This window comes from Saccoglossus kowalevskii, chromosome 11 (genome assembly GCF_978046115.1).
Source record: "Saccoglossus kowalevskii chromosome 11, keSacKowa6.1, whole genome shotgun sequence".
Taxonomy (NCBI): domain Eukaryota; kingdom Metazoa; phylum Hemichordata; class Enteropneusta; family Harrimaniidae; genus Saccoglossus; species Saccoglossus kowalevskii.
The window spans coordinates 16,760,810-16,780,094 of NC_140651.1; the positions used below are offsets into that span (position 1 = coordinate 16,760,810).

At 36.5% G+C, this 19,285-nt stretch overlaps 1 protein-coding gene and 1 long non-coding RNA gene across 2 annotated transcripts; both read right to left on the reverse strand.

Annotated features, from left to right (window-relative positions):
- LOC144363059 (uncharacterized) lies at window positions 1–1,160 on the reverse strand. The gene is made up of 2 exons (XR_013422664.1): window positions 1,128–1,160; window positions 1–168 (listed from the first exon to the last, which is right to left on the reverse strand). It is a non-coding gene; the product is annotated as an uncharacterized LOC144363059 (long non-coding RNA).
- A 7,258-nt stretch (window positions 1,161–8,418) lies between these two features.
- On the reverse strand, window positions 8,419–14,773 carry LOC100376898 (uncharacterized). Its single transcript, XM_085505448.1, has 9 exons — window positions 14,690–14,773; window positions 14,045–14,253; window positions 11,324–11,484; window positions 10,476–10,525; window positions 10,188–10,280; window positions 9,783–9,956; window positions 9,530–9,651; window positions 8,834–9,050; window positions 8,419–8,567 (listed from the first exon to the last, which is right to left on the reverse strand). Exons 1-9 carry the CDS (start codon window positions 14,739–14,741, stop codon window positions 8,479–8,481), a joined length of 1,167 nt encoding a protein of 388 aa, XP_085361574.1. The 5' UTR covers window positions 14,742–14,773; the 3' UTR covers window positions 8,419–8,478.
- Window positions 14,774–19,285: the final 4,512 nt, after the last annotated feature.

The window sequence follows — 19,285 nt, forward strand, 5'->3', positions numbered from 1 at the left end:
TTGAAGGTATTATATTGCTTTATTCCAATGCTTTATTGGTAACCTCGAGTTAAAAAAAAATGAAGAAACAAATTTTCTATTAAACCCAGCATCCTTCACCGCATTTAATCTTAGAAAATTTGTTGACCTCTTCACCTTCGACGACACAGTTAATTGGTCCCTTTGAACCTGAAATAAAAGAAATTGAAGTTTAATTGTTTCATCATTGTGACTGTTATTTCGTAGTGGCTGACACAGATTCACTGATTAAGTTTAACTGGGCGTGCTTAACTTTGTTTTTAGTTAGCTAACTAAGATTGGTTAATTGAAGCTGCTAGCTGAGTTTAGCTGGCATACTGACTGACCACGATTTCCTGCTTGAGCTTTGTTGTATGAGAATTACTGACAGCAGTCAGCTGACTACGACTGGTTCGCTGATGTTAGGTGACGAAGGCTGGCTGACTGAACTTACTGAGCCTCGCTGACTATTGTTGCCCTGTAGTTTGCTAACTAAATTTGACAACTTGGGCTGCTGGCAGAGGTTTGCTAACTAGGTCTAGCTTATTAAGACCGGAAGACAGACGTTTGCTGAAGGTAGGCAGATCAAGGTTTGCTGCATAAGCTTTGCTGGCTTAGGTTTGCTAACTGATGCTTCTGGCATAGGTTTGCTGTTGAGTGACTGTGGTTGTCTTACTGATATTTCCTTACACCAAGATTATCTGACTTGTGTTTGCTAACTGGAGTTGGTTGACTGCAGTTGGGGAACTGATATTTGCTGAAAGATTGAAGTTGGATGAATGATATTTGCTCATGAAGATTGCTAGACTGAGCTTGGATGACTGATGTTTACTCACTGAGATTGGTTGACTGTGCTTGGTTGACATATGTTTGCTGACATGTTGGATGGTTAAGGTTGGATTATAAGATTGGTTGACTTACGTTGGCTGAATTATATTTGCTCACTAAGATCGATTGGCTGATGTGTGCTGACAGGTTAGCTGAGTGATGTTTGCTCTCTGAAAGTGGTTTACTGAGGTAGACTGACTGAAATTGTTTGGCTTACTGACTTTAGCAGCGGTTGGTGACAAATAATGTGTCATTTCACTCAAATTGCAGTCAATATAGCTCAATTAGATATATCCGCTCACCATGGGCTTGTTTAGCCCTGTTACACAAACCATAATATTTCCCATTTGCTTTCATCTCGTTCAAAGTTGTGCTGAACCATTCAGTGACGTCATTGTCCTTCCTGGCAATAACATGATTATATGATGCCTCCGCACACTTGATGCCTTCGCTGATCTTCTGGTATCCATTCTCAAGATAATAATTTGCATGTCCATCCAGTATAAACACAGAGTCCAACTGTTAAACAGAACACATTAAGTGTTGCATTGTTTACTTTTGGGAGTTCTTTGTATTGCCCTTATAGTTGTCTATTTATACCAACCCACGTTTCTCCGATATTGTGATGGCGCAGTGAAGAAAATGCAATACAAAGTATAATTTCATCCTATAGTTTGACCTTTGATATGGACATGATGGTGCCTGTACTTTAAAATCATTATTAGTGTATACAAGATTTGTATCTAAAAAAACATATATTAGTTTAATGCACTTTATGTCACAGTTGTTATATTACATTCAGAAATCAAAATAACTCTTTTACCTCTCCACCTTCCAAACTGTTAAAAAGTTGGCTTCTGTCAGCAAGATATTCAGACGTCATCGTATCTGCTCCAGTTATGTTTTCAAGGCAAGACTGCCCACCAGTCCATCCATCAACAAATCCTAGTTAACAGATATTGTGAATATTAAGCGTGTGAATGAAATATTGCTTTACATGTATGATGGTTCACACATTTAATTCAATAGCTGACGAACTTGTTGTTCAGAAACACAAGGCATACTGAATACGATTTAAAAAATGTACCGATTTTCTTTCCAGCAATATTAGCTGGGTCAAAGCCACTCGGGTTATCGTTTGGCACGTACAAATGATGTATGTTGTCAACTTTCCAGTACGGTCCCGTAAATGCAGCTACGTGTGTACGATCTTTTGTTTTAAACCAATTCATACAAGCGTCATATTGTTTTGAAAGTAGGCCTGTAATAGAAAAGTACAATTGAAGTCGAGTGACTGATAATCACTAACTACAGGTATGTTATGCTAGTATGTCATATATATGTATATTTATATATAAATTCAAAATTCGATATGCAAATTTGTATAATTAGGTAGATACCATTGGAGCACCGGTTTTGTTTAAACCCACATAAAACATCTGGCCGCCAAACTACTTTTCGCCCCGAAAAATTACGAGTTTTTAGACATTTATTCTATGGGAAAATCTTTCGCCATATTTCACTACTCCGATCGAGCAGATATAGTTTACTATATGTAGTTATATGATGGATACGTATTGCTGTAATTTAGGAAATTCTGAAGAATACTTTTCACTTTTAGGAAATAATAATATATAACTGTTTTAGTCGACTTTTTATTCTTTAAAAGCATATTGTCTGTTGGTTATGTGCATTTCTTTTGAAAAAAACAAATGTACTAAATATTTTACAACTTTTCAATAGTTAAAATACCCAGAGAACGACCTTAATTCATATTAAACTTCGATAGAGAAAAAAGGTTACCATTGCCAAGTAAAAAGTGATGACCATCATGGGCAACACAATTGTGATCATTATCATATTGTACTTCACAGTTTTTCCCGGCTTCACTGCAAACTAAATAATACAAGAGAATACATACTGTATTCGATTATTACAAACATTAATAAATGAGAATCGATGGCAGTAGTTGTTCACATGTCAAGACAATACTCATATTTTCTTATGAATCGCATGACTCCTGATCGGACTGGTGTGCATGTCGAATGATAGCTGTTCTTTAAAACATTATATCTATTTCCACTCAACGCCGCAACAATCACATATAACGATCCATACCGTAATGATCTAGAATTGGTTTACAAAATCAATACCTGATTCGACGATGTCTACGGTAAAGCCTTTTATTGCACCATCATCACCTCTATTGAATATAAAATGAATGGTATTCTATAATTGCATTCTTACAATGAGAGTTTGTATATTATGCATGTTATTTTATACCTATGGTACGTACCATACAATGCCTTCATATGATTTTCTAATAATGATAACGTATAGAAAGAATGACGCACTCACATTATGTTTATGTGCGCATAGCTATGAGTCGTGTTCAATATTTTGGAAATTCTATTGCAAATGTGATGCAGATTTGAAAGGCTTCACTCTATGCAATCCAAGTTACGATTGTGTACACAACATATACTTACATGTACATCAAAGCACAGTCACAAGTTGTTGCCATGGCGAATGTGTACACTCTTTCTGATTGGTTCCTCTTCCTCAACCCTTCTATAAGCTGTTTGCCCAGTACAGAAGCAACTTTACGAAAGACCAATAGTTTGGGAAGAATATTTTGGTTTTCGCGGTTACTCTTAGAACAAATGCAATAATATATACACATAGAATGCTATTGATTATTGAAAATGTACTGATATATTATTATAAGATGAAATGGAAAAATGTTCTTTAAATTGGCATCACAGGTGATCCGTAAATAAAGCAAACTAACATGTAAATACAACTATATCAATGCATGTTACATTGACAAAAAGAAAATACACGTGGAAATAAACATAAAAACATTACCCAATTATCCATTAATAAATAATTTACAATTTCAAATGGTTAAAGTGTAATGTCCAATACATTTTTGACTTCTACAATATCTGTCAACAAAATGAGTACACATCCAATCAGGAGAAAAAATGGAACACAAATTTCCATAATATGATTAACAAATCGTCGGTTTAAAATTCCAATTTGTTGAATTTCATAATATGTTTAAACCAAATGCTTGAATACGATTTAACTTTTTAAGTTTGTACAGTATTCATCCGTCAACCCAATACCAAATATTTAACTGTGTTTGACTTTGTCTGATGAACAAATAAAATGTCCCAACAATATCAACAGAACAGCTTAGAATGCGTCATAATTAGAATAAACGTAGATTAACTGAAATCATTGCGTTGAGTGAAGCAAATGATGGCAAGCACAGCCTAACGAGGCAGGGTTAGCCAACAACGCCATCTTGTTTTATCGCCTTATGTCAGATGCTTACTCTCTAGTACTCCAAACCTAAACATAATTTATTTAGTTATTCAAACATGATGATCATGATATTCTCTTGAACTATTCGAATATTGCTGCCTTGGGGTACTATGGACTTAATATAATACCGCAAAGCATAGCATATGGCACACGATAGTGTTATTAAATATAAATTCACACACCTCCATAAGGTGACGTGCTATCATAGCTCGCGCGATTTGTGCAGACACATTGCCAGTCGTCAGCGCTCGCAGCAGAGGAGGTGGTAGACCGTGGCTGCTGCCTGAATTGTCGATTATTTGTTTCATCAGTAATGCCCTGAGTATAGGTTTATTTCCCAACGCTCCATCCAATGGGCCACCTTCGCCTCCATCACCAAACGACTCATTTGCCAATGCATCTATAATACAAATATAATAGTTACCAGCCTACTAATAGTGCACGAGAACACAAGTATACGGTCTTACATGGCCAAAGTTAATGGAATGAGTCATCCAAACCATTGTACCCGTCAACATCCCAGACATCAAATGGCTAAAGAAATACTTATATTTGAAACTTTAAATAAGCAAAAAATCAGATACTATACTAGAGTTAATTGCGTGGCAAGATAAATACTATGTTGAAATGTCCTACATGCATGACACGAGCCGATGCTCGCGTATGACACCAACTCGCATATCTACAATTCAAGGCACGTTGCACCACGACCCCTCCAAGCAAGGACGCTAAATAATCACAGGGACCGTGAAAGACGTCCCTGCCGATATCTGTATAAATACGCTGTGTTGATTATTATGGGCGAACACAATCAACTTACACAATCATTCACACCGTCGGGATTAAAGGTTTATTTTCAGTGTTTAAGCTTTAAATCATATAGCAGAGAACAAAAACTTGTAAATCCTTAGATTGAAACAGTTTACTAACCTGAAACCAGTGCAAAAAGGCACACTAGTGCGAGTATAGACAAACGGGACATTTTCATCCTTGCCTTGGAAAGATTAGTCGAAATGTGAATGACCCACATAGACCTACGGACTAATTGCAATGATAACCTGGGGATCAATAAATTGAGGGGATACATTGTAGGCTACCTATGACTTCATAGTTCCTCGTCTGTCGGTCTATTGCCTCTGTAATGTTATTCATTTCTGGTACATTTGGTTTCCTTCATTTCTTGGATATTAAGATTTTATCGACACAGAAGAGCTAAGGTTCCTCCCATATACTTACACACAAACATGACGCCAGATGGCATCGCAAATAAACTTGGTGTTGCCGCAAATCGTATTCATCAAATAGCGCACAAAAATCGTTAAAATAAATGAATCTGCATCTAAATCCAAGGAAATTGAAATAGGAGTTCCATAGAGGTCTATTCTGGATCCTTTATTATTTTTATGGTATTTAAGCGATATGCCGAGCGATGTTCCTAATTCGAATATTGACGTGTACGCTGATCACATGGCTACTGATTTTGCAGGTACTATGAAGGGACCTTGAAAATTTGTCCTCATGAGAAAATACTTAATTTATAACGTAGCAAAACGGAATCTATGTCTTTTGCGTCCAAATAAAAGCTGGTCAAGCAACTTAATTTTAATATAAAATGCTAGGAAAATTCCAGACAGAAGTTGAATGTTTTAATGTTTTTTCATTGTCACATCTTGATTACTGTGTTGCCTTAATATTAATGCAGACAATAATTGTGTAGTCAACCACTATTTAATTGAATTTTATATTTGTTGTGCATTTTCATATTTACTACTACTGTGTGTATGGTTTCATGTAAAGTGTTGTCATGTATTCATTGTTTTTTTCTATCGGCCTTCCTGTAAAATTCAAAACTACCGAGATTGAATAAAATGGTGACCCGTCACCCTGCAATGAAATACCGTGCGTGTTCAACCATGTTTTCCATTTATATTAACGATATAATGAACGCCCTCGACATCTTCTATGTTGGATTATATGCATATGGCACAAACTAGATTAATAATGATTTTCAGAGAGTCTGTGATTAGTTCAGTGCTAATAACCTCATGATCAATATTGGCAAAACTAACAACATGACAATAAATAAAATGCACCAAGTATTTAAAATTGAGGGACACTGATGACAGAGAGATAGAAAGCGTTTTTCATCTTCCTATTTGCGGTGTGACCATAAACATTTCGCAACACTACTGCCCCGAAACTAAAAATATTTTTTTATCTTCGACAATAATTCCTCTCTTGTTATACTATATCTCATTATACAATTTGAAATTTAAATCGCCTTATTATGTTTTCTTATTACAGTGCAACTTCAGTCCCTCTTTATATATATAAGCATTTTGTTCTCCACACCTGCCTTGTACATAACGTTTATGTCTAATTTGATCTACATCCAGACTGCCAAATCAAAATTGAAAATACTCAGCCACTAAGCACTGAAATACACTCACAAAGATATCAAAACAATAAAAGTTATACATAAGAAAACTGAAACAAACAAAGGCTTATGAGTACAGTAGACGCTTATTTTAAAACAAAGACACGCCATGAGAGTATGCATGGGTAGGTGACGACTCCCGTGCTTTATTTATTCTCCACGTGTGTAAATATCTCTGTGTTGCATATGTAGTGTTGTACAATTCGGAAATCTATTTTATAACAATTTACCGTGATGGCTGTGCACCGGGGGCTCGACCAGTAAACTGAGCTTCCGTTGGGGAACGTCGTGAAATATTCATATATATCTACTTGGATCGAGGTTTTGAAAGCCTAAATGTGATAGCGTCACATAGAACTGAACAAAATGTCCAATATTGTTTGTGTGACCACATGACGATTGATCTTGATTCATAAATTCAAATTAGTTTTTCTTTTGTATGCTGTATTCCGAAACCATAAGCCTTTTAGTCAGTGCAGTTTGGATTTTGTATCACAACCTGTTGTGTATGTATGGTGAATTAATTCATGGTTACCAGTTATGAAATGAATGTTCATATTTGTGTTCGTATTAACCACTGCGTGTATTCTTTCAATGTTGCCTGGCATATTTAATTAGCATAGTGCTAGATAAAATACCCTGTAGAGATTGTATTAACTTAATTAATGTTATTATCGATTTGACATGTATTGCCTAATAGAGAAAGCTGTAAGTTACCATTATTGGTTAAGGCGTATTAAACAGCGCCACTAACGACGAAATCATACCTTTGTTTTTTGTCAAATACAATTGCGCGTTCACTTTAACACGTGAACGTGATGAATGTGTTCATTGTGATATCACCTGGTAAACGTTGAATTGAAAGAGGATCTTGACATATTATTTTCCAAATATATCTCGAGAATAGTAATACAATAATTTACATCTATAAATTACTTTAGATCAAATGAATTCTCATATTCTTTTGTGCTACTGATGTTGCTCTCACCCCACTATACAACTTTCTCTTTTGAGCTTTCTTGGTATTATAATTATTCACGAATACGACTGTGTGCTAGATAACAATCGAATCTTTATGCACGTCATTCTCTATACCTAATCCTTCCGTGTGCGGTTGTATGCGAGTTGCGAAGGCGGGTAGTTGTGCTGAGCGAGCGAGTGAGGCCATGAAAGGCCATGAACAAGAAGTGGAGACTGAAGGAGCTCGCAATCACAATGGACAGATGGTAAACTAATGAGAGATGCCGGTGGAGTTTGTGAGGCGGTAAGACGGGGAAAAGAGAGGCCAGTAAAGGATGTTGAACGAGAGTCGGAATGTACCGTAATCGAGAGGAAAGAGGCTTGGAGGGGCCATTCAAACATTTATATTAATTCCTCTATCAACTTGACATGTATTGCCTAATAAAGAAGTTGAAGGTTATAATTATGTGAGGCGTATTAAACAGCATCAGTACCACGAAATCTTTGCTTTGACTTCTGGAAATAAGTCACATAAGGAAATGTTTCAAACATGAATGAACTTGAGCAAATAAGATCTATTTGTTCTGTTCTCAAATCTCTTAAAATTTTCAAGTTTTTGCCGATTTCGATGGGTAATCAAGATTTTATCTAATAGTGAAAATCATTGACCTGTATGGAATTATAATTATTATCAGGAGGCTAAAGAAGACATGTCAGTCTATATAGCTATTCCTCTTTCTATGTGCTTCAGTGAATCGTTCTGCTCATGTGCTCAATACATCAGTCCATTCACTGCAATATGGGTCCATCGTATTTCGACATGCACAAAGTGCAAACATATACAACATCCCACAACAAAATAATGAAGATGAAAATGTTATTCTGCTTTTATTTCAATGTTTTATGAAGAAAATGTTATTCTATTAAACCCAGCATCCTTCGCCACATTTAATCTTGGCAAATGCGTTAACTTCTTCACCTTCCACCATACAATTGATTGGCCCCTTCGAACCTGAAATGAAGAAGTTTGAAATTTAATTGTTTTAAAATTGTACTTTTCAGCTGACAGGTTGACTGAGATTGGCTGATCGACGCTTGCTGACTGTTAATTGTAGTGCAATGTGTGTTCAGTTGCGTGAAAGTTGCTTAAATGCGTTATTTCACTTTGATTGCAATCAATTAAACTCAATGCGTCCCACCAGAGCAATTATATTATCAAAATAGACAGAACACATCCCATACTGACACGATTTTCTATGTGTTGACATAAGAGCTCACCGTGATCTTGTTTAGCCTTGTGACATAAAGCATAATACTTCCCATTGGCTTTCATCTCTTTCAAAGTTTCACTGAACCATTCGGTGACGTCATTGTCTTTCCTGGCAATAGCATGATTAAAGGATGCCTCTGCACACTTGATGCCTTCGCTGATCTTCTGGTATCCATTCTCAAGATAATACTTTGCATATCCGTCCATTATAAAGACAGCGTCCAACTGTCGATAAAGAATTATATACTATATATATATATATCGCATTTGCATAATATTGATTATTTCCCATTATATTTTGCTTACACTTGTTTAATTAGCCACACATGTTCATATACGACATGTAAGATTTTAGCACATGTTTCTCAAAATGAAACAAGATCAGTTAAATCTTCAGTAACATAAATCTAAGGTTTAATAACGCAAATCAGTAAAACTGTTTTCATCACTCGACAAACCTACATTAACCGTTTGCTACTTACCAACATTTGAAATCATAAGAGACGATGACGAGTGTAAGTTTGACTAGAACACACAACGATTCTTGAAATTGTTTTAATCTAATTCATAAAACCTGAGGAAGTGACGGAATTCAATAATATGTAATACCACATGTAGTTTATTCTAATTAGTGTAGTTTAGGTTTTGTCACTGTATGTGATGTTTTTTTTTCTAAAAAAAATAAATTCAAATAATTATGTTACCTCTCCTTCTCCCAATGTGTTGAAAAGTTGTCTTCTATCAACAAGATATACAGGCGTCATCGTATCTGCACCAGCTATGTTTTCAAGACAAGACTGTCCCCCGGTCCATCCATCAACAAAGCCTAGATAAAATATATAGTTAGTGATAGCGTGGGATTAAAAGACTGTTGTGAACATATTCATACATTCAACAGCAATGTTGTTAAGAAACACACGGTGCTCTCCATGATGAAATTCGAGAAATTCAACTTACCAATTTTTTTTCCAGCAATATTAGTTGGGTCGAAGTCACCCGGGTTACCGTTTGGTACATACAGATGATTTATGTTTTCAACTTTCCAGTATGGTTCCGCAAATGCTGCTACGTGTGTACGATCTTTTGTTTTAAACCAATTCATACAAGCGTCATATTGCTTTGAAATAAGACCTGTAGTGAAAAATTAAAATTAAAAGCCAGTTACGTATAATTAGCTGAATAGAATTGCATATCATATAAGTTTTTTGTTTCATCCACATTTTGCTAATAGCAGACAGTTTTTTTCCAGTATCCCTTGTCTTATTAGGAAAGTACTCCTCTTCAATACAGTCTGAGTTTACTAGATATTTAGGAAAGTTTCTTAGCAAATTGTTCGATCATTAACGAGGGGAGAAAGTTTACCTTCGCCTAGTAAAAAGTGATGATCATCATGAGCAAAACACTTGGAATCAGGATCGTATTGTACTTCACAGTTTTGTCCAGCTTCTCTGCAAACTAAATAAAACAAGAGAACACATTGTATTCGATTATTGCACACACGTTCATGACTTACTAGACTGATTTACATAAAAAACTGTCAGTTGTACTTTAAAACAGTACACCCATTTCCACTCAAAACACCACCAATTTCATATAACGATGTGTCAGTAAATTTGTACAGAACTTAAAAAGGTTAAAAAAGATTAATACCTGCTTCAATGAGATCTATGGTAAAACCTTTCAGTGCACCATCATCTCCGCTAAAGAATATAAAGTGAAATGTATTGTAAACGTACCACATCATCATCATTGTTGTGGATGGTTGTTTTAATATTATGTATGGTATCTTGCTCCATTTAGTGACATATGCATTTCTAATAATATGAGTTTATTACGAATTGAGTATGCACGAAGACAGTACAGCGAGAGCAACGACCGACGCGTAGCATACAATGATGTATCCTCGAAATAACCTTCTTATTACACATCTTTCCCTTTCAAGGATACATCATTGGAATACCGAAATTCAAAAAGTTCAGAACAGAATCAGCAAACTTTTTTTGTGTGGAGTCCGGTCAAACTCTGGTGGCAGCCATGTTTGTTTTTATTATAAGAGGACGCTTACCCGCGTAATCATTCCATAATTGGAATTCGCATTTTCGTATATGGTTGGATGAAAATACCCCTGTAAAATACCGCAAAATTACGGCACGCTGTAACTTATGGCGTTACGATTACAGATGTAAAACAATTATGCGATGACAATATTAGCCCAAAGGTTGAACTGGTTAATAAAACTTATCACAATGATAACAAAGCGTTAAAAATTATATGATTTTCATTATATGATTTTCATTTCATTGAATGTGTATGAAATAGGTATTATGGTCAACATTCTGATGTAATAATTAGTCCCACTATTGAGATGAAATGACGCTACAGTAAAATCACGCACCCCCATCATTTAACTGTGCGTATATGAATTGCCCGCCACCTGTGGGATGTTTGAATGCACAATCCATATTTGGTTTCAAATTATAAACACTAATTACACTTACATGTAATCTAGAGCGCAGTCACAAGTTGGTGCCATGGCGAACGTGTACACCCTTTCTGATTGTTTCCTCGTTTTCAGTTCATCTATAATTTGTTTTCCCAGTTCGGATGCAATTTTGCGAACTACCAATAGTTTGGGTAGAAGATTTTCACCGTCGTTACTCTTTAATATGCAGTACAAAAACACAGGAAGTTATTGATTTATGAATGTGTACTATAGTATTAGGAAACAAATACAATACTGACAAATGCGAATGTTCTTATACTTGTACTATCATTGGTGATCCATATATGAAGCATCGTAAACACTATGTAACTAAATTTTGTTGATAAAATATAGATCTGGGATATGGCACTAGAGCGCATGACAATAAAGAAATACACGTTTAAACAAAATGAAACGTCTAAAATACAAACGATAAGCAATAACACACACACCAATATTAACCCACAGAAAATAATCATAATTTACAATCTCAAAAAATTTAAAAACAAGTGTTTCTGTTACGAAAATATTTGTTTTTGGCGACAAAAAAGTATTTTTCGAATTCCTAGTTGTACTTTTAGTTTTCCGATGCAACGCTAGTAGTACATCATCTGAAAGCTTACATATAGGCGAAGACAGTAGTGTCTATTCCGTACCAATGTTTGTTTAACAGATTACCCGATCGCTAAATTCGCTATTGTGCTTTTCTTATTATTTCGATTATTAAAAACATAGCTATTCACCACTTTTCATGTGAATGATCAGTGCATTGCACAGGATTTCGGTGACAATATACGTTAGCCGACCACGTCGTCTTATTTTTTGTATTATCTATGCTTGTTTTCTAGCTGCGACAAATAATTGCAGGAATGTTAATAGCAACAGATTATTGTTAGAATGTCTGTATAGTTTCCGGTAACGATTAAAATACTAGTTGCAATGTGTGTTTGTGCTACGAGGAAGAGGCGGTCAATTTGGAAGTGTTGTTTATATGTGCCACGGCCTGTGCATGGCATTTTTTTTAGGGATCATAACAAATTCAATCTCATATTTATGTTATTATACGAGATGGGGATCGGTCGTTTTGCTGAATCCTGTCCATACTTCCCTCAGCGCTATTTTTATTGTTGGAAACCGTAGTAGGTCCCGATAGGCTTATGTTGCCAAATAAGCGCTCGTACATAATACGGTAGACATTACGGCCTTAGTCCATAAATATGAATCTTTGGATCAGTAGGGGAAACTGAACAAAGAATCACAAGTCTTGCACGGTATTACTGCAACCGTCAGCAACGCAAAGTTTCACCATGTATGTATCTCATCTGATTGTGGTATTTATGAACTCGACGTGGTTTATTTGAACTGTATTGAAAAAGACAAACATTGTTATCTCTGGCGATTTGCAACAGTCAGCAGATTTTAGCGTGAATAATTGTTCAGCTAATCGCCAGAGCACCGAAAACAGGTCGGGAGATAGGAAACGTGATTCAATCAAAGGGAAGTAAATATAGTTTTTGGGACGAATTTTTTTACTCGTAGTTTTACAATATTTGTCGACCAAATGCGTTTCAAAAGCAAAATCGAAAAACATTTAGAAAATATGATTAACACACCGTTAGTTTAACATTTAAATTTGCTAAATTTAACATAATTCAGAACAAATCATGGAATATGGTATAAATTGGCTTTTAAAGATTGTGCGGTATACGTTATCCCCATACCAACAATTTATCTATGTTTTACGTTAAACATTTTTTACCAAAGATATTTGCAGATACGTATAAGTCATTATAATACCGTAGATGTCCATTGTTTAAACGATCAGTAGCATGTGCAGCCCTGTTATCAGAAAACAAATTGGCAGTGCTTGAGGTCAATGCGCGATCATACGCACAGTATTAAGTGCGACATTCATCGATTCCGACATTCATCGATTCCGACATTCATCGATTCCAACTTTTGCACCTATTGGTTGGACAACAAACTCATCATGTTTCTTAGACGTTAAGAAATCTTGTATATTTTTCAAATAATGTTGTCTAATAAAGTTTGTGGCGCGTTTACCACAGTGTAATTTCCTCTTTTTCAATCTACCGCGTTTATTCAATTTTCGAAATTTTACGGTAATAAAATTGAGCCTTGCTTATTAATAATTAATTAATTGCCCAATCAAACAACAATGAATCCTTGGCAGCGCGATATTAGACAAGAAGCATGGTCTTTGCCTAGATAATGCACGAGGCGAGACCCATCTCTGAATCTGAATCGTAGTGGTCAACTCATTATTGTTGTTATAAAGCACGACTATCAGAATAAATGTAGTTCAAACTTGGGGGCAATTTGTTGAAATAATTAATGAATCCACCTGTGAAAATAAGTTTGCATTATCGTGTAATAATGTAAAGTGTTCAATCATAAAAGAACATCTAATTCGAATAGGGGTGATTTATGAGACGCAATAATTATTCGTTCGTCGTCTATTATCTCCTAACTATCAGTAAAGATTGACGAGCTCGGTCATGTCAGGTGCGTACTATCAGTGCAATCCAATCCAAAAAATAGGTAATTTAGTTTTATTTAAACACGCCGATAATGGTATGCCCTTTAACCATCCGAACAAATGTTTACACATTTGATACACAGTTGCTATATGAATAACTGCCTAGAAGATATAGTATAGGTATAGGTCATACAGCAATGCACAGAAGATGATACAATAGCAAATAAATTCACACACCTCCATAACGCGACGTGCTATCAGTGCTCGCATTATTGATGGAGAAGTATTGCCTGTAGCCAGTGCTCGCAGGAGAGGAAGAGGTAGACTGGCTGGGTTGCCGACTAGTTGTTTTATTACAAATGCCTTGAGTACAGGTTTATCTTTCAACGCCCCGCCAAAGGGGAAATCTTCGGCATCTTCACTAAACAGTCCATTCGCCAATGCATCTATAAATATATAAAATTACTAGCCTACAAATAGCGTACCAGTCCACTATTACATAGACCTGCATGGTTGATATTTCAGTGTGAAATCATGCGATGAACTACACCAGTCGTCACCCGGAGAAACTAGTTTCAAAAGACTATATAAATGTGCACATTTTAGTCTGGTCAAATGAACACGAAATTAGCTAATAGCCATTGTAATGTAATGCAAGCATGCTTTTTAAGCGTAACATAGTCTAAGCCAATAACACCCAGTACCCGGGAAGATAAGTATCATGTTAAATCAGAATAATTATTTCCTGCGTGTAAGACTCGGACCGATACTCGGTGTACGACATCAAATCATGTAGTTATGTATTTTCATATCACTTTGTCTATCATATAACATAAGAAGAGTGAACGCGTTTACATCCTTGGATTGAAACAGTTTACTAACCTGTAGTCAGTGCAAAAAGGCACATTAGTGCGAGTATAGACAGGCGAGACATTTTCAACCTTGCTTGCAGGGACAGACTGGACGAAATGTGCATACCCCACCAGCAATGGAATGCGAACCGATTGCATTCATAATCAGTGAGTCAATAGTCTGTAAGATAAGTTGTGTGCATATATTAACAGCAACATTGATGGAATACCTCCCACAGTTGGTGCCTAAATTACAAATAAGCATATTAATAACGTTAACCACGTTTACTTTTTTATATAAAATCGATTCGAAACTGATTGTCAAGAGGTGACACCTACAAATGAAAGAATACAAACATGTACTGTACTCTATAATGCCACCGAAACACTACTCACAGCTCACAGGATGAGGTGACTGTTTACTAATTAAATGTTAAAATCGTCAATAGTTTCCCATTCCAATATTTTTCAAATTTATCCACATCTCAGGACATTTTATATTGTTTCTATTTTTTATATTATGTAAATTTGATTTGGGCTTCAACACCACAAGATTGTATGAATCATCATATACTGATATTGACAAAACGTGGCAATGTACTTCAAACATTTGATCAGATAATTACTTCCAATTTTTATTAAAGCTCACATCGATCGGTTACGTAGTTCTACATTGTGGATTAAATAAAACCCGGGTGTAATTTTTGTTATAATTGTAGGGGTATACAATTTGAAATTGTGGCACATTTACTACCAATTTCATAAACACAAACTTTAGTACCCGTACAGGTTTTGCCACGCTTTTCAGAAAATGACATAAATAATGTTCTTCAGAACCTATTCCAACAGTGATCAAACATTTTATTCCCAGCATATATATGTAATAAGTGAATTGTAGACTGACAAACCCATTCTGATGATCATCTGGTTTCGTCGCCTTGACAGCATGTGATACGAGATCTGATCGAATTAAACTGTACATACAGTATAACCTTTTCAATGCAGCTCAATGCAATTGTGGTGGGTGCTGAACTCGGGCAATCTACCTTTCTCCAAAAACACTCTCTAAAACAATTTCTGGTAGTTATCATGGATGCAGATTGTATGTCTGTGATGAGTGCATCCATAGCACATTCACTATGTCAATTTTCCTTTACAAACATTATGTAGACCTTCTCATATCAATGACGAAATTCGTTCATTACAAATTGTACACGTTTCCATTGAGTAGTAATTACTCGTAGTAGTAGTGATTTTTGTGTCGCAGTTAGAGACAAGTACAGCTGACAGTTAATAAAGTAAAAAAGACCTATCACGTTAAACTATGGGACCCTGCAGGTAGGCCGGTCACACCGGTTCTCACCACAAGAGGTCACGAACCCCCCAACCAATCCCACAGCAGAAATAAAACACACAACATTTACTTAAAAAATACCACTGTACACGGTTGTTAGGACAGAGCTTTATTATAAAATATAGGCAAGGAAATTTATTGCGCTGGTTAAATATTGAAATCTACGTGGCTTTTTAGCCATCCCTTCGATGCTCACTTGAAGCAATGATACCACTGTACATTGACTTGATGTGCGGCGGAGCTTGGCTCTGGCCACCCCACGGAGCAAACTTGACGCCAGGTACAAAAGCACCCATGTATCTTCTCAAAGGACGCCACCCGACCCAAGAGAACCACACGGAAATCAAACTAAAAGAAGTAGCACCGATAATAGAAAGGAGACAGGTTTAAAAACAATAGTGTAGTTTACAACCATCGCGGCAGCACAGTGCTTTGTTTACTGCACATGTATTGTCGACTTTTTGTAGTTTGTCACTGAATTCACAAAAGTCGAATTCCATACGGAGGCGTGCCTGAACAAGCCCAATGAAAATGTGTAAGGGGTTGAAACATCCTTAATTTTGACGTTTGTTGCGGCGTGACAAGTGGATTGCACCCGCCACCGTAAAATTAAATAGACACTATGCCTCACTCGATGTAAATACACGTGATTTAGGTGGAGGAAGCATAACAAACCACCATGGAGGGATATCATTATGTGCGTGGGTTAGCTTAACAGTTATATTTTTGAAACGGATCAGAAAGTCAGATATACCAGGGCAGTCAAAAAAGATATGCTGCAAGGAATCCATTTCGCCACATAAAAGGCACGCTCTGCTAGTCGATAGCCCCGCACTAAAGAGTAGCCCCGCTGTGGTATATGCACCGTGCATGATACGCCATTGTAGGTCACCATTAAGCTTGGTAACTGGCGGAATGTAGCAAGCCGCAAAATTAGGTCGTGTTTGAACATCAAGAATATCCATCCAAGGACTAACCATGCGCGCTGGATGCTCAGAAGAAAAGCGAACATTAACGATATATTTGTAAATAACCCCCTTTTCCAACTTGTATAATGGCAACATAAGCGGATCCGAAAAATAGAGATCAAAGATGTAATTTGATCGGTCATAAACAAGTGGTTGTTCATCGGTAAGAAGAGAGGTGAGAGTTTAGTCGTTAAAGATGGGAGTAGTGCATCATGAATGGTTCTCAATTTAGTGTTTAATATCGGTTGTGAGTGTATATTAATTATATCTGAGTAATCCCGACCCACGCGCCAGGCTTTAGTATGTTCCTCGATAAGATCAACCACTTTGGTAATGCCTGCCTTCACAAACTGATCAAAAAATAACGGTTCTTGGTTAATAGGGTTTAGAAAATACGGGGATTATTAAAGATCGGTTCACTGAATACATTATTTTCGTTGTAGATCATGTCCCTGCGATGTTTATCCAAGCTTGATCAGAAGTGGAGAGTTTCACTATAGTATAAGGGCAAAGACTCAAGAGATGTAGTTATGTTGGTTACAATCAGTTGTTTAGTGTACCCAAGATTACCAACTTTGCTAAAGTAGTAGTCAGTGAATTTAAAACAGGGATGTTCACAGTCAGAGTAGAGGTAGCGCTGTAGATATTGAATCCGCATTGCGAAGATACGTGATTCAATGTGAACAATATTCTGACCAACCCTCTCCAAAGGAAGGTAGAGAACGTCTGCAGGTAGCCAATGGCGTCCCTGCCAGAAAAAAATCATTCATTAGATTTTGGATGTATTTGACAGTATCGTGAGGCAAAGTGAGACCAGTGATCAAGTTTACATTCGATCTTTTGGACGAGGTCAATCCAGTTTTTGTTAACGAATGCCTCGTCATTCACAAGGTATAACACCAACAGTTTAAGGCCAGAGTTGTTCCATTTAATTTGCAATGGTGAGTCCACACGGTTACGCCACGCCCCCGCCCACAACTCTTTTGATTTTTCTATGTTGATACGAGTATTTGTAGCACGTTCGTAAGTATTAATCCATTTAGCGAGTTCATTAAAATCCTAGTTTCGTGTTATAAAGCATTCTAAATCATCGCAGTAAGCTGTCAATTTAGTATTATAGCTTTTGGCATAAGGAATTGTAATCCCCTGCATATCGCTCTTGCGAATTTTATCCAGCAGAGGTTCTATGTCCAAAACATAAAGTTGGGCAGACAGTGCACACTCCTGTCTGATACTTCTTGACAGAACAATGGATGCCGTGAGTGTATCATTAATACGGATTAAGGACTGAGGGTAGTTGCAAATCAAATTTATATAAGAAGTAAAACGTTCCCCAAAACCAAAAGCTGACAACATGTTTGTAAGATAATCATGATGCACTCTATCAAAAGCTTTCTCTTGATCAATTGCTACAAGACCAAGCGGAGAATTACTGGAATTTGCAATATCGATACTGTCACGAAGCAGGTGTCATGGATATGGCGGTTAGGTGCGCAGCAAGTCAATGACATTGCGCAGGCGTAGTGACAGGCATTTAGTTTAGATCTTGTAATCACTGCAAAGCAAACTCACTGGGCGCCAATTTTTTACATTAGTGGTGTCCCCTTTTTTGGGAAGCAACGTGATTACAGCACGTATAGAAGACAATGGAAAGTTACCATCACTTATTGACTGGGTGATGACATCAAAAAGATCTTTTCCTAACACTGGCCACATTGTTTTATAAAATTCATTAGGCAGCCCATCGATGCCTGGAGTGCGCCCTCTTGGGAGCATTTTATAAGTGTTGGTCAGCTCTTCAAATGTAATTTTCAGTATCAAGGTCAGCCCGGTCACTGTCGCTGACCTGGGGCAAATTTTTTAAAATGTTATCTTGAGCCTAGTTATCAATACTTTGCTGTGTATATAAGTTTTTGTAAAAGATATTTACAATTTCACGGATTTCCCGTGGACACTCAGTGACGCTACCATTCGGGCGCTGGAGCTGTAATATCGTTTTTCTTTTTGTTTTTCAAGATTAAAGAAAAAGTAATTACAGATGTCACTTTCAATAAGGCGTTGGTGGCGCAAACTTGATTCCCTTGATTCAGTACGTGTCAGTTGCATGAGTAAGTTTTTTTTTCAGTATATGTCTGATTAAGTTTATTGTCTCTCTTATTTTGACTTTGAATATATTTAATGTGATTTTCAGTTTCCCGTTTAAGTTGCTTATGTTTCGAGTATATGTATTGAGACTACTCTTGCGTTACTAATTTGATTTTGTGTTTTCCAATATCCCAACATTGTTGGATTGTACTATAAGGCA